Here is a 27533-nt window from a genome sequence, read left to right on the forward strand (position 1 = left end):
CCTAACTTAAAAAAAAAGTCTAAAAGAGCTCATTTTTGTTTTGAACTGTTATCTGCAAGTTTTATAAGTCCTTACCCACCTCAAAGAAATTTTAACTAAGAAGGTGTCACACTGAAGCACTGAAACTCAAGCTACATCATTTCCATAACCTCAAAAAAGATATTTCAAGTTTCTTTTCCCTAGCAAGTGTTTTTATCCCCAGTTGCAGGTCTCTTCTCTCTCTTTGTGCATAAAAACCCCAGGTTTGAATACACAGTCAGCCTGCTGTAGCAGCTCTGAGTGGAGATGTTCCCGCTCAGCTCAGCTGGGCACGCTCCTGACTCCAATGGCTGCCACTACAGCAATCAGATTGTTTAATATCCTGTGCAAATTACTGAAGATGAATGCTCAGATCCACCAGCACACGTACAAACGGAAATAAGCAAAATGCAGAAATGCGGTAATTCAGCACGACGCTGAATTTAATACAAACATCTCTAAAGGAAATCAACAGGAGACAGGAAGCAAAACAGGCTTTGGGACTGTAGCATGAGTTAAAGCAGGTCCACATGATGATATTCAAAACAGAAAACCCAACTCCAAAACCGGATTCTATTTGGTGGGGTATTTTTTTTTTTTCTTTTAATCTGGAACAAAGAATATTTACCTGCTCCTAAAACAAAACACCCCCCCACACACACAACAAAACAAAAAAACACACACAAAAAAGAAAAACACAAAAATCCCCACAAAACCTCCTCCAGGCATGAGTACATCTTAAAGCTGTTGTGGCAGACATACAACACAAACCACCTTGAACCTTCTCCCCCACAAACTTAATTTCCATGTAGCTAAACAAATATTAATAATTGAAACGCACACAAAGTGATTTTACTAAGGGGGTAATTAACAACTTCATTTCAGTTTAGCAGCTGATTTTTAGTTGGCGTTAAACCAACGGGAGCTTAAAAGAACTTACTACACACAGATAAGATTCTAAATAACCTTGTGAGTTCCTAGTTGGAAGTTTTGATGTGTCCCATAGACTTCAAAGGACCCTTTTATAAGAAAACGGGACAAAAGGCAGAGAGGTCTTTATCATCATTTATGGTAAATAAGATAGACAATCCACCACATAGTAGAAAGCTGATGTAAGGAAAAGACTGAACTTTGCATGAGCTCCATCAACATTTTAGGAGTTCTGAATTACCCAGCAGGTTTTTGATTAGAAGATGACAGTAATTTGGAAAAGCAACAGCAAATAGTCCAGTAGCACAGAAGAAGCCAGATAGAAAGTTTGTGGTGCTTGGGAGGACACCCCACCAGGCTCCAGCAGAGTACGTGTCCAAGCGCTTCCCAACAACTTCAGTAACAAATTGCACCCTGGGCACACACAGATCAATCTCTCTTTTTCTGCTGCACGGCCCTAATGATTCCTGTCCCCCCAGCCATGAAGGTACAGACGGGCAGGTAAAACTTTATATACAGGGAGATGGGCAAAACTGACAATCCCTGCAGTCAGCATCAGCAGAATTGCATGTTAAGGTCTAATCACTAAATACACACACTGCTGATGATGTAGAAACATAGGGATCTCCCCCTTACCAGAATTCACTGATGAAAAACCAGCAATGACATAAGGCTTAAAATTAACGTAGTGTGAAATGAAAAGTACAAACCTTTAAGCGTAAAGCTGCCTAAAGTAATTTTCACAATTACCATTTAATTTAAGAAGCAGATCAAAGCAGTGCATCGTTTACATTTTCAAACATTAAGTTTGAAAGATCAAAGACCTCTAGTATTTCCAGACTGCATATATGTGAATAACTTGGTTACAGTAATTAATCTGTGCAGAGGGAGAACATGATCTGCTTGTTTGCTCCATGCAGCAGACTCCCCATCGTCTGAGGCTGCAGCAAGTGGTATCTGCAACAAGCACCATCAACAAGCACTCGTTGACACTAAACATAAATAGATGCAAGGAGCTTCGGGGTCTTCAATAGCATTATATCAATTTTCTGACTGCTGGAGAACTCTCCCCCTGAAACTGGCCACTGCTGCAGAGATTTCTGACAACTCCAGCCTGGCAGGTATGATTTAGCAGTGCTTGGATGATGTTCCAGAAGTCATTAACGGCTTCGCTTCACTGTAGTGCTTAACCAAAACTGTGTTTCCATAAAAGCGCTGCAGCCTAATTATGCCAAAAGTTTAATAGAGAGAACTGCACTATATAAATATTCCAAAACACGCCAGTTTTAATTCTTTGTAGAAATGAACTATCAGCGGCAAAAATGACATTTTAATGACCGCTGGGAGTTGCTGCAATAGACCCTGGTCAAATTCAGTGTAAAGTAGAAAGTGTCCTGGCACTTATATCCAGGAAACAATCAAACTTTTAGTTCATACTGAAGACTCATGCTTGCTTCTGGGTGCCTCCAAAAAAAATGCAGCTTAGAATTCAAGATTAAAACCAGATTTCCTCAGCAGAAAAAAAATCACAGAGCGTCACAGCCACAAAACATGCGCTAAAATAAGAGACAATCATGTAAACTGGACGAGTAAACAGGAGCTGCTCAAAGAAGTTAAGAAGATGGCCAAAACTTCTCTTACTAAGTTGAGGAATGTGACAACACCACACATGTAATGTGAATGATATCTGGAACCTGACTGCTGGTGTTACAATAACATTCAATCCCCAGAGTCTTTCTTGTTACACATTAAGATCCTCAATGCATCACCCTGCCCATCAGACTGGTCTCACTGCAGGATGGATTTTTATCAGCATCTCCCTTATGTTACCTATTTCCCTTCCGAATAATGGGATTAAACCTATTTTAAAAGTAGACTGGAAGGGATATATTATGCTAACATTTACACAGAGACTTTAAGTCTTGTATCACACTATTACACATCTAATAGAAGAAAGAAAGTGGCACACAAAAGCCAATTACCTACCTCTAAACATCAGAGGATTTAAAGCAGCTTTCTCAAGAGAAGCTTCTCCAACAGACACTTCTTGTGGTAAGGATGCTGCATTCTATAACTAAGACCATCAAACTCTTAAAAAGATGACCAGCCATATACTTTTACAATAGTTGAGGAACCTATCTATTATTAGTACTCTGAGAAAGTTTTTCTGACAGACTATAGAAGTTACACAGAAGCAAGTTTCATACTTTAAATCCTCTCCCACAAAACAGAAAGCTGAGCAATACCCAGGCTCTTTAGATGAAGATCATGATGAGCTGTGTCTGGCTGCAATTAACTTGTAGCATCCTAATCTCAAAGGATGTTTATGTTGCATAATGCTTTAGAATACGTGGGTATTCCTGCCAGACCTAATCTGGTTCATGTGGATTTCTGTGTGACAGGGGCCACACTGCTTCCAATTCCCAGCCCACATGAGGTAGGTAGACACAGTCAAAGCACTGAAAGGTCTTAATCCGCATCTCTGTCAAAAATAAAAAACACTATGTGCAATCTAAGCAACATTATATGCATCGGTAGATGCAACAATGAGTTAAATAGCCTAAAAATTGGTGCATATCTACCTCTACTTAGCAGTCTGCGGAAAAGTATCCCTTCCCAAAGGGGAATATATATCCCCTGCCTCAAGAAGAAATAAAGACACGTACACTTCTTTACTTGAGTGGAAAAGCACATGCTGAGGTTGGGATAAGAAGGATCTGGAGATCCAGATCTCTCCTCCATATCCCTCCCCCAGGAGCAGTGTCTGTTAAAATGAGCCTGCATCAGGTTCATCCATTCCCGGACTGCACAGCAGTGCAAGAATAAAGATAAGACATGGCCGAGCTACAGCCACAGCACAGCTGCATTAGGAATAACACCCTAAGGAAATAAAAAAAATAAAAAAAATAGGTGAGGAAGGTAGGCATACCTTTAAAAACAGCCGAGGCACACCAACATCCTTTCCATATTTCACTCCCCTGTATCTCAAAGGTAGCCTGACATTCGAGATGTCTTCTACTGCCTGAGAGACACCCTCCTCTATCCTACCTCCTCCGCTGATCACAGAGGAAAGAGAAAACAACCAGATGAGTCACTGCGGGAAATCTGCACGGCTGGATCGCATCTCACCCATCTACGCACCAGACACAGGAAACCAAATCACTGCCAGGCTCCCGAAAGCAGCTGCTTAGATGCTGGGAAATGCTTCTCCATCCTCATGTTTTGTCACCTTGACCAGTAGATACAGCTTGTGCAAAGAGACTTGCCTGCATGCCAAGATCAAATCTTGTTGCTGAAGCGTGCACATTAAGTATTTTGTATTCTGACAAAATTAGACAAAATACACTGAGAACCAGACGCGATTTAATAGCATTATTTTTTCTTAACTATGGTACAACCAAATAAGTTTAGGAAAAGAACATTCACCTTTTTACTGTAATTTTCAAGGGAAGAGAGTTTTCACAAGGAAAGCTCAAAGAATCCACCACAAAAATGGAATGTCACAGGATTTTAGTTGCCATATTAAACAAAAAAAAAAATTCTTAGCTGCAGGGGTAAGAAAGGGAACAAGAAAGGGAACAAAAAAGGAACCATAGGTACACCCATGCATGCATTTTTCAGCCAGGTCTAACAGCAGGCTTCCACACCCCATGGTAGGAAAGCAGATGAGATACTGATTTTACAAATATGTAAGAGAAAATATTAAAATAAAAGTAATAACACATTCAGAAATTTAGAGTAGTCTGAGACTGTATCCTCCCAATCTTTTAAATGACCAAAATGCAAAACAAATATAAAAAAACCACCCAGATTTAAAAAGCCGGTACGTTCTGCAAAATTTCATTATTTAAATACTTACTAGGTTAAGAAATTCACTCCAGTAAGAAGGAAAAAGTAGTTATTTACAAACAACCTTAGGAGCACATCTCTCCCCTTCCCTTTCCAAGCCTCCCTCCTTTGTCATTTATCCACAGCACGCAGCTCCCAGCCCCATCCACCAGTACCTGAGATGCAGAACTTCCTGGACTCTCTTAATGATGCTCTCAAATGAGAATACAGGCCGTGTCTGCAAGACCTACCCCAACGTCACAGAGGACTTTTGGATTTTATCAGAGCTAGGTGCTTAGTGAGCAACCCAGTCCGTGCATTTTAATGGTGATTTGTCTTTGAAAAACTTCGTCGACACGTAGGACTCGTAGTTGTGAAGCAATACCCTCCTGAATAACCATAGAGTCAATGTTTATTATATCAGGGTTTTTTCCCCTCCAGAGCATCAGGCAAATGTCTGTGGAAGATATCCATCTGTACCTGGAGCTCATGTCTTCATACTCATCCTATTTTCATTCAGTCCAAATAACAGCAACTCCATGCCACCTTTTTATTGAATGCTGAGAACTTGCAACAAGGATGCCCACCTGGCATTAAAAAAACCCCAAACATATATATATTTTTTATATATATATATGTATTAAAGAAAGGTGAGACCTTTGTGGTCAGTTAAGTTAGTTGATGTCACTTTGTTACAACCCCTTCTATTTGCAAAAGAACCCACAGTGAACTATCTGGCTCATTTTCGCTCATGATTACATTTTCAAGTGCATGAAAAACATGCGTTTTGTCAGTGGCGCGATTTAGGCAAATGGAGCACAGTGACATGAAGGGGAAAAGAGGTTTTTCCTAGAGTGGAGATGCAGTTATGCCTAGCTTTGTCCCAGGCTTCACTTAACCTGAACGAGCATCCAAAGAAGCATTTCAAGGCAGTCTAACAGTTGTTGCTACAAACATCCCACCCCTATAGTGTCAAACCTGGATCTTAGTTTTTCTTCCTCTTTTCCTAAGCCATTTTGACATCTGGCTTTTCTTGCTTCCGTTCTTTATCACATCGTGAATTACCAGCTGACATGGTAATTTGACCTCATAGGAAGTCTCAGACCAAATTCCACAAGCTAGATTTTTCAAATTCCTTCCTGAAGGATAAAATAATAAATAAATAAAAAACAGTGGGGGCAATAAAGTACTTCTAGGAAAGAATTTGCAAATACCACTGGAGATTAGATCTGGGATTAGATTGCACTCCTGAAGGGCAGGTGATGTTCACTGCGGAACTGCTGGGCCAGATGGCCCAACACTTCTGAAGGGCCATTTCCCAACCAACAAAACTCCAGCGAGACGCAAGGGCTGCTTCTGCCATAGCAGAAGGCAATGTAAAAGCATATCAAATACTTTCAAATGCCTTTGCCTAGAAACTCCTGGCAGAGTCTCTATTTAAAACAGCTCCAATTGTATTTATAAGCCTCATGAAATTCATCCTGAAGAAGTTATTTATGGCTGGAAGCCAGCCTCCCTAATTCAGGTGTCTAGCTTGTACCTCAACCCAGCAAAGAGCTCCCAAGTCATACAAAGCAGAGAGACGGACGATGAGCAGAACCAGGTGACTTGAGAGACCTCCAGGGAAAGAGGCAGCTTGTCTACATTGAGATATCCGTCTCACTTCATCCCACTTGCTCGGCTGCAACCCAACAGCGAGCTGCCACCGAAAGGCCACCACCATTGTCACCTCTTCCCTGGTGTGAGCGCTGGTGCCCATCTCTCCTCCCAAAAGCCAAGCCCCAAAACCACAGGACAGGCCACGTCTCCATCATCAGGTGAACTCCCGGAGCCAAATGACCGGAGGGTCAGACAATCACCACTGCCACTACAAAGAAGACAAGAGAAGGACGTGCCAGCACAGAAGTTTCAATCACACCCTGCTGTGATAACAGCCTGGCACTAACACTAAACCGCCTCCTTGTGGGACTTACCCTAGGAGGACAGCTTGGTCCAACACCGTGACGTTTTCACTGCCTATGCAGTTGAATTGATCCCAACCCAGATATTCCTTTAAAGCTGTACTACGTGACAATGATTTTGACTTTTTCGGCTAGTGTAGTAATAACTATATCCCAAAGTTGGTGTATCATTTTTTTTTCTTTTCCTAATACTAATGACTGAAAGCTGAATCACATCCAGAAACAAAAGTCAGGACTTTCACATGAGCTGGTACAAAAAAGAAATGTGCCAACACATCCAGCACTGACAAAAAAATAAAGTCTTATAATCCTCATGTCTTTCCAAAATAATCCCAAATGTTTTGTACCACAAATGCAAAACACTGTTGAAATTAAGTTTCTCCATTCAGCATAGCACAAATGGAAGTTTTACAGCTAAACATTCAGCTTGAAGCCATCACACTGTAAGTCAGATCCATACATCTTTATTTTCATTGGAAAAATACAAATGTAACACTATTCATAAACGCTAAATTTACAACTGCTTGCAGAAGCTCACAGCACAAGGAACCAAACAGCCTATTTTTAAGTAGCTTATTCACTACATTCGTTTAAAGTTAGATTCTCACTTAGATTGACAGTATTCAGATATGTGAGAAACAGCAAAACGAAAACACTTCTCCTACGGTAATTTGGATAATAAGTAAGGTGTGTCAAGCACAACTTCAGACCAGCAGAAGCATTTCGAATACACCAGGTCTGAGAGCATGTGCTGTTTTTCATTAAATAGCTGAAGTTGAAAAGCCCATTTAAAAAATTATTGTGAAGGAGTTATGTTAGTCTCGTTAAGCAGAAAAGGTTGGGGACTTTTTGTTTTGTTTTAAAAATAAACCTCCTCCAGGAGTGGATAAAGGAACTTGAAAGAGGAGGAGTGGTAGGTACAAGAAACAGCTGGAATGTCTCTGGTTCTTACAACACAATAAAACTCAAGTGTTTTCCAAAGCTCAGCAAGGTCACAGCCTAATGTAATACACCCAAGTGCTCATAAAATACCTAATAATTTGGACCAAAACCCAGTATTTGCCAAAGAAAGAGTGCTAAAAGCAAGTCCATAGTAACGGGGAGGGTTGGGAAGAGGGGAACCATGGTGAACATGGACATCATCATTTTGCCTCCTCCCCAAAAGATGGGAAAAAAACCAAACAAACAAGTGACCTCACAAAACTGAAGAAAGGATCAGGTCACAGTTCATAAAATGGACAAACAAAAAGACAGGAGGAAAAGAACCAAAGTAACACCATGACTGCCTGTAGCTGGTAACCGCAAAACACAGAACAGAAGAAAACAAAAGTCCGGCCAGAACTGTCAGCAGAACCCCTTTAGCTGCAATGTAGTTCCCCAATATAGAAGACACATCCATTTCTATAGTCGACAAGTTAATTCCCATCTTAAAGTGCCTGCAGATGCTGCTTTCATATGAAATTTTAAAACAACACTCAAAACTACAAAGAGAAACCAGCCACAAAGAAAACTACGCTATGAACTCAGCTCAAAGCTATGCGTGTCCATCGCACAGGACAGACTTTGAGCATCTCTGAGAAATTCGAGTCTAGACTTAACTGGAAAATATATGAATGCAGCTTGCAGAAACCAGGAAACACATCTTATTCTCAAGCAAAAAAAAAATTAGTCCTATTTTTCTCTCAAACACATCACCACAGATACCTTTCCTGAGGTCCAGCAGGACGGGGACAATGAGTTAATAGAGAAATTAATGTTCAGCCAGATAAAAGAGTGTTACTGCCACGCCTTCCCTCCAAAACATTATTGCTAGCTCTCTTATATGACATTTTGCCACAGCACTTTCATAGTCTATAGCCAGTGGAGAAGAACATTATTTCTAGGATTTACATTCTCACAGTCTTTACTTAACAGCATGAATACTTATGTATCAATTCATATTTATATACTAATTGAATACACTTAGATTTGCTCCATGCAGGGGCTCACTGCCAAGAATCTACACACAATAATGAAATATTGATGCATTCACCTCAAGGAGGGTTAAATACATCCCTTATGTAGACGTGAGCCAGGACTTTAGCAGCAGCGCTGTTAGAAGTTCTCCAGAAACCAGCCCACCCAGGTTTTATGACTTGACAGAACTAGCCAGTATTAGACACAGTCTAAGCAACACAATATATAGGTTTTGCCTTTTAATTCACACATTTTTCATCCTGACACCATCCAGGACACCTACTGGCTCCCTACACACTATCTGAGAAAAACCTTTTCATAATGATGAGTTCAACTGAAATAAAAGTACCTACAAGAAGAGGGTTTGAATTGTAAGATGGGTCTTCTGTCTCTATAGTTACTCCTCCCACTTGCCATACCACACTGTATGCATTAGATTCATGCTTCGGGGAAAAACAAAACAAGATAATCACTGAGGTAAGATCTCTATGCAAACAGAGGGAAAGCATCACTGCTAGACTTCTCGCCGCATCTGCAGAAACCATAAAAATATACAGTATAAATGCAGATTTCAAACAGTTTCAACAAATAGAAACATTTGGTGACCACATGTCAGACACCGGCCACTGGATTTGATTGCTGTACTGTTGCTCCAAAGGAAAAGAGTTCAGTAAGTAGTCCTGGCTCTCAAGTTTTATCCTCGAGCTGACTTTTCCTACCAAGCTACGCTGCAAATCTGCTTTTGTGATCTTCTGAGCAGGCGGGGGTGTATGCATACACACATTTATTTTTCCTGGAAAAAGAGAAAAACAAAAGCCCCCAAATAATTTTCCAACATCCAAAATGTAGCAGACACTTTTAAATCACACAGGAAGACAGTTTCGGACTCCGAAAAGCACACTGTAACACAATAATAAATGAAGTTGTGAGCATACACAACAGCGTGCAATTAAATGAGGCTATTTCGCTACCTATTTAATGGCCATGGCAAATATGAACAGAAGTATCTGTAGCTGCCATCCAGACATGCTGGGCTGTCTAATGCTCCTATGGAAAATTATAAAAACCTTATCTTGCTACAGAAATCCTAACAGTAGAGCACCTCTCTCCATGGGGCAGTGGTAGCACTAGAAAGGATGCCTGTTCCACTGCAGTGTCCCTGCATGAGGGACTGTCCCAGGACTACAGGGTCCTGCTTTCAACTCCGAGACTAATGCTCTCGACAACAGCACCAGTTAAATTAGTAGCTCTCAGATCATCCGATTTTTAAAAGTCTAGATCAGTTATTAGGGGGAGAAATTCAGCCCCCAAGAGGTCTTGCAACAGCTTGCAATACTAAGAGTTACTTGGCCCAACACCTGTTTTTCACTTCAGTGGATTTATCGAGGTTGCTCCACGTGCTTTCCTACAGCCCTGCTGCTTCCCTCCAACAATTCATTCAGGCACACGCTCACTGCCCGCCCTCCCTCAGACAGGATCTGTACATTTGACTACATCAGGGAAAGAAAAAAAAAAATAGTATTATTTGCCTCAGGGCACTCTAACTAAAGATTTACAGACTTTGTGGGTCAGGTTTCAAGTTGCTTTAGCAAACAGTTTCAAACCCCAGACATTCACCTGAGGATTAGGGTTCATTTAAGACACAGGAGTCAAAAGCTGAGAGGTTTTACAAGAAAGCAGCATGCACTTTTCTTTCCTCTTGAACTTTTAGAGGGCCATCTCCCCTACAATGGTGAAGGGTATTTCGTTCACAAGGATGAACTTTGTGGTGGGCTGCAAAGAGGAAAAGGCAGACTGCCCTCCCACATCTTGAAGCAGGAAAACAGACTCGGCAGTCTGGGATATTTAATAGCTGGGGGAAGAATGCTTTGGTTTGGAGGAACAGCTCTTGGCTTGCTCAAGTTATAATATGGAACAGAACACAGTAAAGTAATTTTAACCCAGCTATTTCTAGCTTTGGCAAACACAGCTCTACCTTAGAGAAACTATACCTAAGTTGTGTTGTTTCAGTGTTTTATTCTGGTCTCAGCACACGCCATCTGCCCAGCTGAGGTGCCAAGGAAAGGCTGAGCTGCACGTGAGTTTGACCAGCACCAGTTGTCACAGGCAGAGCTCTGAAGACTCCAGAAGTCCCAGATGCAAGAACCCAACACCACTAACTAGTGCTGGCATCCACAAAAGGGACACCAGAAAGAGTCTGAGTTTTGCACAGAAAGTGACTACTCTTTCCCCAAAAGATGCCCTCAACAGTCTCCCAGAGTGACTACCCATCTCCAGCTGGAGTAACCAATACCAGCAACAGCATTTCCACATCTCAGTTCACCACAGCACACAAAACCTATTTTACAAGAGGTTGGAGACTACACTTGAAGAGGTCTTTGTGCTGTGAAGACTACAGACCTGCCTTACCTGCATTATCATAAAATATGCCTCAACATGAAACTGAATTAAAGAACAGAGTCTTTCATTAACCAACATCAGATATCAGATGGAACTTTTTGTTATTACTCTTAATCAAGTTGTCGGCTGGTCTTTTTTACAGCGTATGAACTACAATCAAACGTTTCACCCCTACCAGCCAGTGGCTGCCATACAATATGAAGTCTCCAGCTGGGAACAGGCAGAAGAGGGACCTGACCAAGACACAATTTTATCTCACCAAAAGATTCAAGAACAGATGGGGTGAAACTTTTTTGATGTTTTGGGGTGGCTTTTTTCCCCCTGAGATATGACAAATACAGCTGACTGCTCCTGCTACAAAAAGCCCTCAGTTTCAGGGTTTGACCTCAGGTCTTCTGAGTTTTTTCTAAATCTCAGAGCACAAAAAGCTCTGTATTGAAATACAGAAATAAGTTACCACAGATTTCACTAGCAAAGGGAAACAGTAACAGTTTACAAAGATATTTTTGCTTGGTCTTTTAAATATATAGTAGCTAGTGTTTGTATGCTTTCATCTTCCTCTAATGTTAGGGTGAAGCTGGCTCACAAAACCTTACACCAAAACATTAAGAACTTCAAGTTCATAAATATTTGGGAATCTGCCTCATCTTCAAAACTAGTTGCTTAATCATTAGGACTCACCAAGTTTCACTCTTGGTCATGTATACACCATTGCATTTAATGAAGATCCACAAAACCCTGGGACATCTCATTACTCTAAAAATATCTTTACTCTTCTCAGACAACAACGGAAACGGTTCGTCTTGGGTTTTTAATCCATTTGGATTTTAAAAGTAGAGAAACACAACAGACTCTGTGAAACACAAACCTTATTCCATAGGGAAATAAATATTTACGTTTTCCTTCAACATTAGAGAATTCTTAACATCCTGTTTATCAATACCTTCAGGTTTTTCAGTTACTCGATTTGAAATAAAAGGTTTCTCCAATGAGTAAGTTTAAAAGTTACTTGAAAATGAGAACAGCTTTCACATATCAGAAACAAAGCATAGCCGCATGATTTAGATGGGGAAGGGGGGAAGCTGAACATAAGGTTTTTCCACTATACAAACAACACATGCTTTACACTTACATCACTTTGCTAGTGCTCCCATGTGCTACTGGCAGGCAAAGAGGGAGCCTTTTGTAGGAATAGTACAACCAGCCAGTATCAAATGAAGAATAATTAGAAAAAAATACCCAAACCCTTAAAACTGGATTTTCAAAGATGACATAACATCACCTTAATTAAACTATTTAAAGTAAGCTTTGCCAATTTAAAGAAAGCAACATATACGCGGAAGAAGAATGCTTTAATTACCTAAACACACATCTAGCTCTTACGAAATTGATACTTGGAGAAGCTAGGACTGCTTTAACTTCCTACACCCACTGATGATATAAAAACTGACACTTGGTGGAAGTCACTTGTGATATCCTCACCTACAATGCCCTCAGTTCAAAATTCTCAATAGATTTTAAGCACTAGATGTCATCGTTTTACAGAGGAAACAAAGCAGCCCGGACTCAGGTCTTGACAAGCTTGTGAAGATGGGGGGGAGTAAAAAACAAACACCCTTCTTTGAATATTCACTTGAAAGTTCCTGGGATGACACTTCTGACAGTAGAAGTTTCATCTCAAGTGAAAGGGTGCAAAGAAGGGAGCTTAGTATGTTAAAATACATATAAACCAGCACGCTAAAACTCCTCTTTAAAAGCACATGATGACTCTAGGTGAGGCTGTTCAGTATTTCTAACTTTTCTCAAAGCACCTTCTTGCCCAGCCTGGCTGTACCCACAGACACACACTCAGGTACCCCCAGGAGCAACCTCCTGTCGCACGTATTAACATATACTGCAGCAGCGTGATTGTGTGTTAATGATACAGAAACACGGATATTTACGTCAAGAGCTAGGTACAGTCGGACACTCATGTTTAAAAATAGAAGAAAATGACTGTAATTTCAGGTTACTCTCTGTCCTGAACTCTTCTGAGACAGGAAAGAGTGCCTTTAATTCAGACCGTCTCAAAGCAAGCTCTAAAGAAGTAATTTACAAGATAACAAGAAATTACAAGCCTTAATGACAGGAGGGGAGCCCGACCAGCCTTTAATTTGGATTTTGGGGAGGAGGGCCTTGGCGATACTGAAAAAACAGATCTCCGCAAGCTTTCACGATACTTTCTAAAAATAGCAACCCGCAGCTGCCGACAGAGAAACAAAAAGTTTGGGAGCCGCGTCTCTGGCGCTCCAGCCCGACGGGGGTGCCCTTGTGCCCGTGCGGGGGGTGCAGCCAGCAAGCCCCCCGACCCGCGATGGGGAAGCGGGGGGACGGGCGGCCCAGCGGGGCCGGGGTCTGGGGGGTGACACATGAGGGGACCGAGCGACGCCCTCACCTCTACCCATCGCTGAGCTTCGGCGAACGCCGCCTGGCAGTCGCACTCCGCGTCCTCTCTCGCTTCCATGGCCGGCAGTGAGTGAGCGATTGGGGGTGGGCGGCGGCGGCACCGAGCAGCCGGTCCTGCGGCGGGGTGGGGGCGCGGGGAGCAGCCGCTGTCATTCAGCTGCCTCCTTTTAACGCTCGCCGCGCCGCCTCCTCCCCCTCCGCCTCCTCCCCGCGGAGCTCCCCCTCCCGGGAGCCCGACCGCAAGAATTCGGAGGAGCCTCCGGGCTGGAAAGCAGCGCCGCGCCCCGCCGGGGGCAGCCGGACGCCCGGGAGGGGCTGTACCCCCCGCGGGGAAGGTGGTGGCGGCGGCGGCTCCGTCCCACCGGGCCGCCGTGCCCCCTCGCCCTCCCGCCCGGTGGAGGCCGCCCCCGGCGGCTCCCTCCCCGGCGCATACCAGGAATAGCTGGGGACAATCGCACCTTTCAGGGCCGGCCACCTCCGCCCCGGCCCCCGCCACCTGCCGCCCCCCTCGCCGCCCCCGGCCGGGCGAGACTGCCCTGCGGTCCGCCGGCTCCCCCGGCCGGCTCCCTCATCTCCTCACCAGCGGGTCTGAACTCCCCGACACCGGCAGCGCCGTGAGCCGGGGTTGGGGGAGTGGAGGAAGAAGCCTCCGCGCTCTTGTGCAGGATTGCCCCGTTTGGGGACTAAATTGGGAGCCTTTTCAACCATGAGAAATCCACGCTTTGCTTTGAACTCTTTTCACATAAAATGACCGAAGCCGAGATGCCCGGGGCAGGGCTGGAGCCGCACAGCTCCCTCTCCGGGCTTCCCTCAACAGCGTTTGCTTCAATTCTGCTTTTGCTCACAGCACCCCCACTAGTGCCCATTGATCTATTTCACTCGTGTCTCTGGCCCCGATACACCGCAACAAAATCTTTGTGACTTCTCCGCTCCCCGTACTCAGGGCTCGGGACTAAAGCCCTGTCTTAGTAAGGCCGTTCTCAGCGCGCCTGAGCAGGTGTCACGCTGGGCTCTGGCCCCTATGGCAACCACAAACATTGGGCGAGTTGGGATTATGCTCCACCACAGCAAAGTTTCTTCCATCCTGACCTGGGCCCTGGAGCCAGGAAAGAGCAGGTGTCCTAACCAATTTCTGCCAGTACAGGAGCAGACATGTCGCAAGCAGAAAAGTTAATGAAATAGCAGGAAGAAGATCCATTTTCTGGAATATTCATGTATAGTATTATGGTTCTCTAAAAAAGTACTTGATTTCATTTTAACATTGTATTAAAAGTTCAAGTAGGAAAAGATCATTTTAAACAATGTTTTTCTTTCCATATCTTCTCTGAGTTGCTGCACTCATCTTTTGCTTACACGGCCCACAAAGGAAGATACACAATTTTTATTTTTAAAGACTACTGAGAAAAGATAACGTAAAATTTGTACTGCACACAAATTAGCTTCTACTAAGATGTACAAGAAATTAGTGTTACTGGCAGTAGATGCAGGAAGGAAAACCCAGTAAGTGGCTGAAATAAGTTCCATAAGAGATGTTTGACATTTATTAAAGTTACAAATGCATAGAAATGATGTAGTTATCTCAAATCATACCACTGTGAGGAACCATCTATGCTATAGAGCCATCTATGCTATAGAGCCAGTGATGAATAAAACTACAACCAAAACTATAATTTTGAATGTTTTTCATACTCCTTTTTTCCTGCTTCAAGCCAGATCAGCCACGAGGCCAAATACAAATGACAAATCTGCATATAACTTGAGCAGGAAGCCTGAGCATCAGAAAACAACCCTTTCATTTCACTATTTAACACTCATGACTACAAAGGCTAAAGACAAGTCTAAATAAAGCAAGTGGGTGCTGCTGGTGCTGGCTGACATCAGTTTGTGTTAGCTGTCATTACTAAACACTTTTTCTGCAGCATTCCCCAGAGTTTTAAGGTCTGCCATTTCACTTCATATAAAAACACAATGCTTGTCCCCAAGTAGGAGAAAGTAAGTATGAATACTCTAATGGTTTACATTTATTTGAGAATAAAATTCTATCACATATGTTTCAAAAGAGGTCACGTTTAAGTTTCCAAGTTCTCACTTATTTCTGGTTGTTTTATTTCACTTAATGGAAAATCAGATCACCTTTCTTATCAATCAAGTGTTTAATGTTTTAGATCAAATAATTCGAGTAATTAAGTTCTCGTTTTAGTAAGCTCCACGGACCACAGCAGCTTTCAAGTCAAAGTTTTTTGCTACTTAAAAATAGTTCCAACATGCAAATTTCTTTCTCAAAGTGAATTTTAAATCAACTGTCACAGATATCTATGCAAGCCTGAACAACCAAAATAGTTGAATATTCCTTTGTGCTAACAAGGTAAGTCAGCTAGACTCCTAGATCAGAAAAAGATTACAGACACCGGGACATGACTGCTAATTGTTGGTGTCAAAAGTAGCAAACATAATATTGTTCTACTTAGCAAAAATAAACCTTTTCAATGTGTGTGCTCCTGGGGATAAGTAAAGCAACAGTTTACGTCATATTCTTTTCATAGGGAGTTCTACAAACATTTGATACAACAACATTTTGTACCAAGGCAGGCTTGTTCCCTTAAGGAAAGATCATATTTATGTTCCAATTGTGGGCTGTTAAGTGTATTTATTGTCTAGAACTTACATTTCAGTGACACACATCTTTCTCCTTCTTTCCTTAACTGAATCATGCAGCCATGATTGAAAGGGCATTGTGCTGGTTATTAAATTCTTACGGTTTCTTAACAAAATGCTTGTAATAACATGGGGAAACTTGCACCAATATACTTAAAAGAGCTTGAACAATCCTGAGTGCTTAATAGTACACCAGCTCCACTCAGCTAAAATTAATATAGGTGCTGAGCATGCATTATCTCTCCACTCCTACACGCACCATTTTCCACAAGATGCTGGGTATGGCCGACCCAGGCTGCAGGAGCTGACGAGGGATTTCCTGGCAGCCACCGGTGCTGCGTGCCCGTGGCCAAACCGCGCTCCCCACAAAGGTGGCGAGGCTCTGGCAGGGATGCATGAGTTTGGAAATAAAGAGTTATTTTCCCACGGAGCCTGAGCTAACAAGAACATATTGTACAGATCAGGCAATGCCTGCGTGGGCATCGCAGAGCCAAAAGCACCGTTGTGGCTCTACAGGGCTCACCAGGCCCTGCTCAGGACCTTGCTGGACTGTAGAAGTCAGCCAAGAGTTTGTACCTCACTCCAAGTATCCAAGTGACACAGGTTCTGTCAATGCCAAAGATATTCCATCGTCTTTTAGATCCCTTTGCTTCCTGTGCTCTTCAAGATGGTCATAGAATCATAGAATGTCCTGAGTTGGAAGGGATCCGCAAGGATCATTTAGTACAGCTCCTGGTTGCCAATGCGCATGCCAAAGCAGGGTCTTCCAAGCCCTGGAAGGCCGCTACACTGTATACATCAGGCCAGACACAATTTCTGCAGTTCAATCTTCCAAAATTTCAATCTAGCAAGGGAGCATGCAGTGAGCAGATACAGTTCAGTATAAAAACTAGCGCATCACTACTCCTTTGTCATCTCTAACTTTGGAGAACATTTCCAAAAGCAATGTTCACTAAAAAATGCCATCTTATAGATTAATAAACTGGAAATTAACACTGAAAGTAAAACAAAATAGAAAACAGAAACAAAAAAACCTTACCCTGCAGGACAACTGCTTTAAAGACTACATAAAAAATAAATGCTGAGCAAAACTATACTCTTGGCAAAATAGTAAGAATTCTCATAAATAAGTTCTTACTTAAGATTCAAGATGTATTCTTCCAGTGTGACCATGAAAAATCCCACCCCAACTCTACTATTCTAACCTTGATTTCCTTCGACATGAATTCACTCAGTTCTAATAATTAAAGCTCCAGTTTTGACGTGATTTTGCAATAAATTGCACAAAAGCAGAGCCCCTCCATCTATTACCTAAAACCATGGAAATCCTCTGAAAACTGAAGAGCGTATATGGTGTGGATACTTCGCTAAAGCAGACAACCGATGCAGCTAGTTTAACAGCTTCGAATTGCACTTCCTTTTCTTCTCCTTCCTCATCCCTACCTTAAAAGCACCTTATCTGTATTAACCATGGTTTACTTTCTTAACTGTAATCCCCCAAGTTACCATCAGCATAAAGTATTCCAATTAAATTGTAACAACTTTTATGTGTTTTCTTCTGATATGAGCAGGAAGACAAGTGCAGCTGCTTTTTTTTTTTTTCATTTAAAAGCAAGTTTCAGGGCTTTACTAAAGAGCATAAACCAAGTCTTAATGATACAACGTTTTATTGGACCGAAAAAGTGTTCAAAAATAGAGGCTCATTAGTGGTGGTGTTCCCCCTCACTTTTCCAACCAGCTCACTTACAGAAAACAGACTCTTGTTCTTAGTGGACTCTCTAGGTGACATGTTTTAGACAGATGCGCTGACTTTTTCTTTAGAGTGCAAAAGATGTTCTGAAGTGATAAGAAAGAATCCCAGGCCTCTTTCTTTTCTGTAAAGGAGGAAAACACTGCCAGATTGCTTCTGGCATAACCCCGTTCGTTTTTCCTGCAATGACAATTGATAGAGAATGAAAGCACCCTCTGGGACATGGAGGGTTCAGTTTCCTTTGGCAGCAGTCTTGACAGGAAGCAAACCTGAATTATTTCACTTCAAAGCAACAAAGCGGGAATATTTTTTCTGGAATGTCAAAAACATGCACATTAACCAAAACCAACCTTCACAAGAATCCTAAAGTATAAGATTGCATAACTAAAAAAAACAAACTAAACCCCCAACAACAGCAACACACAAAAAAACAAAAACAAACAAACTAAACCAACAAAAAAATCCCCCACCCAAACAAAAAGAATCCCACAAAAAAACCCCAAAGAACCCCAAAAAGAAAACAAAACAAAACCCCCAACAAGTTGTTACTAATTCAAGTGTAGAAATTTGTCAGCAATACCTTAAGATCCAGTGGATGGGATGGGAGTGAGGCACAGGGGAAGGGTACCTCATGGCATTCTGTAATGCCACCTGACAAACTTAAAACAGACATTCCTAAAGGGGGAAAAAAAGTATATGACCATCGTGGCTATCTTAAAATCTACAGTCTGTTTCCGTTCTTGTTACACAAAACTTCATTACAACAATCATTACTTTTCTATTATTTATTTCAGTTAGGTGAGATACTTCACATTCATGTATTCACCTGTGTGTGCCTTCCACAGTCCCACTATTTGAACTAGAAGTAATTACTAGTGTGGCTTTTCTGAAGCAAAAATTCATGTTGTTTTTTCCACACATACAAACAGCAAACACTGGCTTAACTAAAGCTTTTTGACAATTTAGTAACATTATTAGTCTTGAGAAAAAAAAAAATTCAAAATGTAATTATTAAGATAATTTTAAAATGTTAGGGCTCACCAACAGGAAGAAGAAACAGTCCTTTTTCTCCCTTTTTTCTTCCATATATTTATTTATAAATAATGCAGTGGAAAAAAAAGTGCCTTTGTCTTTTAAGTCACCTGCAAAAGTTCTTATAATAGTCTTGTATCATTATAATGAAAAGATGGAGATTGCCTCATATTTCAGGTTTTTACCCATTAACATACCACATACTCCAAAATGTTATCTGTGAACGATACAAATGATAATCCCGCTTTGAACTAGCTCATCATTATTATTACAAAATATCACAGACAGTAATTCCCAAAACTTTTAAGGGGGTGGAAGGGGAAGCACCCACCACATAGATATCTTGCACAAAATGCATGCATTTATATAAATACCCAAAATTGCTTTAGGAACAACCAGCAAAATATAGCAAGGAGAAATGCAAAGTTTATTCCATGTATGCTACAATTAATCAACATGTTAGGGAAGTATCAAAATTTGTACTATTAACATATGGCAACGGTTTTATTGTTACAATACATTGCAATAGATTAGCACCACTGGAAAAGGCTTTTAAGCTGCAGACAGTGCAATTGCATTAAATCTTAATTCTTCTGGGTCACGTTCCATGAATTTCTTGCAAACTTGTATTGCGTCCTAGGGAAAAAAAAAAGTAAAAAACAAAACAAAAAAACATTATAAATCATACTTATTAAAAAACCCTCACAACTGATATATGAACATATGCTTTATACAAATTATGCTCAATTTTTTTTTTCCATAAAGGATTACTAAATAGTGTGACAAATCTACATAAACTATATTTCTGATCTGAATTGCCACTATTCAAGTTTATTTACAGTGGTCATACAGGCAGCATAAGAGAGCAAAAGTTTTAGGCAGAACCTTAGCAACAGTGATTTTTGTGACTGAATATTACTTTGTGCAACAGATGTGGTGCTTGTCTGACTATCAAAATGCATCTCTGAAGTTTGCCTTTCCTAGTACTGCTGTATTCAGAAATGTTTCCTTTGTCTCAAGATGAATCTAAGCTGTGTGGGCTAAGTAAAAGACTATAAGTAATTCCTTCATCTAGCTTTAGGGTGCAATCTGGAGAACACATGTTATCAGTAAAACTGAAAAAAAGACATATGAAAGAAGGAAAGCTTTATCCAACTTCTCTCCCTGCCCAAACAAGCACAAATTGTGGGCAAACTTTACAGGCATTAGCCTATGCTACTAAACTATAAAAGACTTTGTTTGTTTCTTAGTTTCTCTGGTTTCTTCCTTTTGTGAAGTTAATCCAGTCTGGACATCACAAAAATCAGATATTTGCATTGCCTTCTCTCAGCTTCAACTTCACATCGTTCTGTGGGGATGACAGTTTGTCCTCCCAATTCATTGTATTCCTTTCCCAGTTCATTTCTCAACTAAACATCTCCTGACACAAAGAAACACCCAAAAGAAGCCATGAAACTGGAGAAGGAGGATTATTACCAAGTGTCAGAAAGCAAATCAACTTCTGTCTAGCATGGCACCTATCAAACTATAACTAAACCAAAGGAAAGAAAATGAAAAAAATATCCCAAGTTTTCAATCTGATGACTTCATTTCACATACAGTTTGAAAAGAGCAGGGGTATATGAAAACGTCAGCAGAGAAGAAAAGTCAGTGTGATCTTCTGTTATGATCAATCCTTCCGACATTCCTTGTTATCATGGTATTATACTCTCATCCAGAGTCACAACATGAGCATTCTGAAATACCCATTACAAACCTGAGTAAACCTAACTTTGTCTCACCATCCCACTTGCTTTACTCTTTGTCCAACCATATATATAGCGAGACTTTTGCATAAATATTTTTATAAGTATTTTTAAATAAATTTTGTGCAAATATAGCAAGAATTTTCTATAACACCATTTAAGAAGGTTTTCTATTCCTACCTCTAAAAAAGAGTCGTCACTAGTTTCCCCATGGTTTATTGGAAATGGCTTGCGCCCATCTGTTGAAACACAAAGCAGGATTAAACGACACATTTATAAAACTAGAAAAGCTTCATTTTTCCAGTTAAAGCTCTTTGAACATATTTTTCGCTCTGCCCTTACAAAAATGCTACCTCATTTTTCATAAAAGAATCCCACATGCAGGTAGCTGTTCCCTGGTCTCTCCTCCACTGCTGAATGGTTCAACAGGTGTCACTATGTATAGTCTGTTACATCAAAAAAAATTCAATCAAAATAACAAAATAATTTTTAATATTTTATTTGAAAACTTTAAGGCTAGAAGTTGTGATTGTTTTAGTGCCAGCATAGTACTTCAGTTTTTCAAGTAGAGAACAATTTCAACTACACTTAATGGATTTATCCAGATAGACAGCTGTACATCTGTGGTCTTTCCCAGCTGTGATCAGGGACTCCACAACAGAAGATACCAAACCCACCAGTTTGAAGAGTCTGGCATAACTGAAATTACTTTAATTTAAAATAAATATGCAAACAAACCCAATAGCTTTAAAAGTATGAAGTACCTTCACAGCATTTTAAAATGGTTACTACAGTTAATTCTTTTCTTCTCCCATTTGCAATATAATAATGCTATAGCTCTCAGCTTTTAAAAATAATTTTATTCATACAAATATGTTTCAGGTTACTTGTGAAGAGCTAACAGTATGAGAACATATGTCAGGATATCCTAAGTATTTGCTAGACCAAATTCTCTTTTGGCTCTGTCCTCCCTTTTGAAGAGTTTCTGCTCCCCAAAGATTTCATCGAAGTTTACAATAATTCCAAACTACATTTTCCATAACTAAAAATAGATTTTATGTTAAAAAACTTTTGGATTTGCATGAACAAGAGGGTGCTCATTATTTTAACAACCATGATTGATGATACAACAATGCAAAATCCTCAGAACATGCCAGGGAAACAGAACTAAATGCTCTGCACTGTTGCAAGCTAAGTTTGATTTGATCTTTTTCTTTTTTAAACGTACATCTTGGCAGAACAGCATTTTAATTTCATGTGCCTATAAATAACATGTTTTCTATGGCAAAAAAGTGCTTAACATCCATGTGCTTCCTTAGCATTTTCTGCCTGCCAAAACCCACATGCTGGTCACAGTGACTGAAGTCAGTGGATTAATTGAAAAACCTTCTCCAATTTTTCTACTTTGAAGTATTCTTTTTTTTTTTTTTCCCTTATTCTGCTGGTACAGAGAGAAGTTATTTTAAGAACAAAGGAAATAGTGGTACTAGCATTCCACTATCTAGTTGAGCTATGTGCCTCTTTTTAGGGTTTTTTTGGTGTGGTTTTTTTTTTTGTTTGTTTGTTTGTTTGTTTTTTCTACATTTAAGCAAAAAATTCAAGTGGGTTTTCTCTTGCATCATTCTTATAGAGAATAGCTAAACAGGGTAATCATAGTCTGTAGTGTGCTTTTTAAGCAGAGCAAATTAATGCACAATGAAAAGGTAACATGGTAATCGTAGCACACAACTGGAAGACTGAGCCATCCATCAAACCTTCAAATTTAGAGTCATAAAATATTTATATTGCATCCTACAGTAGCTGCCTCACTATTTGATCTAGTTCACTGACAGACATACAGCATCAAAAAATACATAACTGTGTGCCTGTTGTTCGTGACTTATCACTGATAATATCCCTTAGATCACCTAAACGTAAGCACTTCTTATATACCGCTTATGCCCCAGGTTATAATTAGCTGTCATCTGTTAAGGGCACTCAGTAATTACATGTTGATTTTCAAAAGATGAAAATGTTCTCACCATAAAATACTGCAAAAATGATGTTTGGAAAGACCAGTGACCTGCACCTTTTAAATCCTGATCTACTTGCTAGTTTTCTGAAGGGCCTGCAGCAAGATCTAGTTGCTCAGCAACATGTTTAAGATCGAAGCCATTAGAGAATGTCTTGGTGCTACACAATCTGAAGAGGGGAAAAATGTCTTGGTGCTACACAATCTGAAGAGGGGAAAAAATAGCTGTAATTCAGAAAACAGAGACTGTTTTACAGTTAACTGTCTAGTGACCGCAAAAATATAGAAGAAAAAATAACCAGCCTATAACAAATCAGTTGCAAAGTATTACTATCTGGCTAATATTCTGACTACAGCATTTTAGTTTAAAATGTATCATACTATTTAATAATATATCTAACACTTCTAAAGTGGCATACAATTCATGTATTAATTCCACAAGCAGGGACATAAAACAGTACTTTCCCCTCTGAAGCTTTGAGGGTTTATCAGTTCTTTGTTGTTTCCTGTCCTTGTAAATCATGGAGGGAGTTTAGACACAGCCTAGTGTTCAGCACCATTTTATCTTAATAGGAGAGAGTAAAGGAAGGACAAGCCCCCCAAACAAGGGAAGAAAGCTGCAAGTGTTTGACAGAGCCCCAGACCTTACGATGCAGTTGAAAAGAACCTAAGCCCTACATTAAATCAAGGAATCTCTCTCAAACTTTGATAGCTAACAACATTACTACTTGTATTTGTTTCAAACAAATTGAGAGAACAGATAAAAAGTGTTCTTACCCAATTCATAGAGATGACCACCTACGTTAACTAATGCAATAAAGTGAAGATCTACTTTTTCATCTATACTTGGTGCCTGCAAGACAAAACGAAACGAAATTGTGTTCACCAAAACCCTTATCACAGTATGGTTAACGAGAACATACCATCATAACATGCAAAAACACCTGGCTGAGAGAAATCTCAAATGAGAAGCACATTGTGGATCTATACAGAATGGCAGAAGTCACACTGCAGGACGTTTTGAAATATAAAGAAGCTTTTTGCAAATGCATGGGTCAGTAACAATCCTTTCAGTAAAGTATCTGGAAGTATTTCCAACTTTGGGTCTACATAAAAGCTTATTTTTCATTACTGAATTAGAAGTAGTATCAGCTCAAATATACTAACATTAAAAATAAATATTTATAAAAATAGCAACTCCTCCACTAATCCACCCCCCCATAACTAAGTGACGCAGGGCTGAACGTTGAACCTATATATTTTAAAACTGAAAATATTCACCTGGTCAAAATAATTTTTCCTGCTAATCCACACATAGTACAGTTAACCTGTTCCCTCCTCCCAGGCAGTTGAAAGAAATATACTCCCAAGGTACAATTCACACATCTTAGGTGGGGAGGAAGGAAAACAATGAGACGTGTCTAGAGCTGTTTGTCTCAGAAACTTCTGAAATTCCAAAGTGGTATCATAGGCATCATCGCTACATACCAAGAAAAGACTGAAGTGCAGTGACAGCTTCAGGTGACATGACATAAAAAATGGTTGCAGTTGGTAAAGATGCCAAATCCCACATTAGTGTCTAATTCCTGTGAAGACATATGACTTCATGGCTGTTTACTGATCAATTAAACCAATCACATGGGAAATCCAGGCTCAAGGAATTTCAGGGTTAGGGGAAAGACTACTGACAGCTTAAAAGCTTTCATCTGAACATACACCACCTGGGCTTAAACTGATTTTAACTAGAAGAGCTCGAAGTATCATTATTTCAGATGACTTTGAGATGTTCAGGTTTCAGTTTTGATCAAATTTAGAACAAAATACAGTTGTGCCTTTGACCATCTTGAGGGCTGTGTTCTTTGCCAGCTCCTAATAAACACCTTTTCTATAGAGGGACACTTGGCACACTTGGAATGCTGAGCCTATATGCAGCTAGAAGACAGATATAGAAGCCATAAAAAAAAAAAAAAAAAGATTAACTTTTCATAGAGCTTACTTAAAGACAGTGCTGCTCCTATAGAATTCTGCAGAGTTTTCATAAATGCCTAATCTACGTAACCTGCTTCCATAAAGTGCTATTGTCATAACCCGGGAGAAATGTTTTTACATTTTTAATTCCCCAGCCTCATAGAAAGAAAGTGCCATGCCATTATTAAATTTTCTACCACGTTATAACTTAGACAGTCCCCTTCCTTTGTGATTTCTTTTCATCTAACGCAGATACTAGTAGATTTAGTACCAAGTAGATCCATTTCATTTCTTGAAAAATTAGCATCTCGATCATTTTTGACAGACAATTATTTGTGTAATCATAAACACAGAGAAACAATAAGGTCTGAATAGTCAAGATGACGTAAAACTTTATATTATAAAAATCTGTTGCTTATGACTTAGGCAAACAAGTAACTGGATTAAACTTTCCCAGTGTGATGAATCTGATTCAAAATCCCCCCCACCCCTCCTTAGGGACAAAAGCAACATCCACGGCATATGCGCACAAGTACTTGCACGTAGGCGTGCACGCAAAAAGAAGCCTCATCAGGCCAATTTCTGCTTCACTGGGAAGCTCTAGAAGCTCTAACACTTGAACCAGAAGATTTTAGATTTCAAAGGAATGGAAAGAAAAAAGAATGTCAGCTTCAGGGAGATGTCTTCTGTGGTCTCCTTGAAAAGCTACACCTTTGCCACGTTTTCAGCTTCTAATAAAACAGTCTGTGTGAATGTTTAAAAGAACAAGAGAAGAGCTTTGAGAAGTCTGCCCGCACGTTCATCACTAGGTAGTATTTCTAGAACAATTACAGAGGATTTTCTCTTGATTACTCTTCTTCTCAAAGACCAGAGTAATGTGAACATCAGTCAAGTGTTGGGATGATCTGTTCCTTTAGTTTTTTTTCACTTAGAATCCCACTCAACATGCAAAAGGAGACAGCAGATTTGAACAACCGCATTTACAAACCACAAGGAAGGAGAAAGACACAGAAGTCTAAATAAGATGATTGTCTAATCAGGATTTTGAACTAACCTATGGGATTCAAGACACATTTTTCAAGTCTTCTGAAGAACTGTAGAACTCAGTGAATAAGATTTCTATTTCTTTCACATCCAGGAAAGACAGAAAGAAGACAAACATCAGCATCTTGGACAGCTTACAGAAGCTTATCTTATGGTTTCAACCTTAGTGTAAGAAACAAGTTTCAGTTGTATGGGTTAGTGGACATCACTTTTCCAATTTATCTCTTCAAAAGAAAAAAAAAAAAAGCATGGAAAATCATGACAGTAGACTTGAAACTGGTTTGAAGAGGAAAAAATGCAAAGTTTGGTGTTCAAAGTGATGGCTCTAAGAACATCTTCTCGGCTATTATTTGTTCTCAAGGTACTGATATAACACTCAATTATAATAACATAGCATATCTTCATGAACACCCAGTCTCATACACTAAAGTGATAGCCAAGGTTGTCATGCCCTCCCATTTTGGATGCCACATTAAAAGTGGATTTGACTGCCTTCTCTGCTAAGCTGAACATTCAAATGAAGTAATAAACAACTGATGACTGCTGTCAGAAGTCAATTTTAATTGATCTGTACCAGGTCAATACCCATTAGTTCATATTCTCAAAAAAGTACTCCTACATTTCTTCCTCTGTTCTTCAGTAGCAGATTTCCAATCAGTAGTTTTTAAAATGGCATTTCCAGAAGATTTTACTATTAAAATGATAACTTTTCCTAGTCCCTTTTGTTGTATTGAGTAATTCCTTGATTTTACCCCTCACCACACTGTGTGCTGCCCTCTCCTCACCAACTGCAACAGTCTTCTTACTTGTTGTTGCACTAACCTTCAGAAGCTCAATGGTACACCCCTATGTCACTGTTTGCCCAATCATATCAGCTGATAAAGTATATTTCATTACCTACACAGTTTATCTTGCTAATGCACTCAGATCATGATCCCGGTCTAAAAGTCAGTGTTCAGTTTTCACACATTTGAAATCCTTTCATCTTCAAATGTTGCTAACTTAGAACAAAACTATTCATCAAATTTGATGTGCAACTGGTTTCTTTTCCCCAAAACTGCATTTCTGGGACAAACACACAATTAGGGAAAAAAAAAACAAAACAAAACAACAAACCCATCTTGCTCTCATAGACATACTGAACAAGTCCTCACCACATCCTGCTTTAATTTTATTTATGAAAGACCACATTATAAAAACAGGTTCAATGACAGATTTCAGGCAACTTCTTCCAATTAAATCTTGTATTTTTCTTATTTCCTTACATCTGCTCTTAAAAGGAGTGAAACAAGAAGTCTCACAAACCATTTCAGTAGAATGCTTTGCATTACAGGTAGTCACTGGGAAACAAAAAAACACCACTTGTGTTAAGTCAAGAAATTGGCATCAAGAGTCTGACAGGTTCTGGAAGGAGTGAAGACTGATAAGGAAAATAGAATTTTGCAGAACCTTGATGAATAAAAGGTTTCAGATACATCCAATTGAAAGATCATGACAAAAGTAACTGAAGTCTAAGAGGAAAAAAAAAATCCTAGGGGTTTAACTAGACATTTTCACTCACGAGAAGTTACAAGAAACCAAAGAAAAACAGATTCAAAAATGAAGTTTACATAACAGAACATTAGGTATGGTTTGGATTCAATAAAGTTTCAAATAAAGGGGAAAAAGTGATGCAATTGCTATTGGGTAGATTAGGTGCCTGTAATTTCCATTTTGAAGCATGGAACATGCTTGGGCAAACGTACTATGTAGGCCTGTGAAAGGCATTTAAATCCTGGTTATAATACTGC

General features: G+C 40.0%; 2 protein-coding genes across 11 annotated transcripts in view; both read right to left on the minus strand.

The window, feature by feature from the left end:
• LMO7 (LIM domain 7) overlaps positions 1–13667 on the minus strand; it is a 134777-nt gene extending 121110 nt beyond the window's left edge. For 6 of the 9 annotated variants that reach the window (XM_082058479.1, XM_082058485.1, XM_082058484.1 and 3 more), the window contains exon 1: positions 13528–13667. In XM_082058479.1, coding sequence (XP_081914605.1) covers positions 13528–13596 — 69 coding nt within the window. In that variant the 5' untranslated portion in view covers positions 13597–13667. The remainder of the gene's footprint in view (positions 1–13527) is intronic. The other 3 variants (XM_082058481.1, XM_082058478.1, XM_082058486.1) reach the window with 2 other exon arrangements.
• Positions 13668–19381: 5714 nt separating this feature from the next.
• Positions 19382–27533, minus strand: part of UCHL3 (ubiquitin C-terminal hydrolase L3) — a 40639-nt gene continuing 32487 nt past the window's right edge. For both annotated transcript variants that reach the window (XM_082058818.1, XM_082058817.1), the window contains 3 exons: positions 23509–23584; positions 20901–20959; positions 19382–19611 (listed from right to left, as the gene is read on the minus strand). In XM_082058818.1, coding sequence (XP_081914944.1) covers positions 19528–19611; positions 20901–20959; positions 23509–23584 — 219 coding nt within the window. In that variant the 3' untranslated portion in view covers positions 19382–19527. The remainder of the gene's footprint in view (positions 19612–20900; positions 20960–23508; positions 23585–27533) is intronic.

This window comes from Streptopelia decaocto (assembly GCF_964273445.1).
Source record: "Streptopelia decaocto genome assembly, chromosome: 1".
Lineage (NCBI taxonomy): Eukaryota > Metazoa > Chordata > Aves > Columbiformes > Columbidae > Streptopelia > Streptopelia decaocto.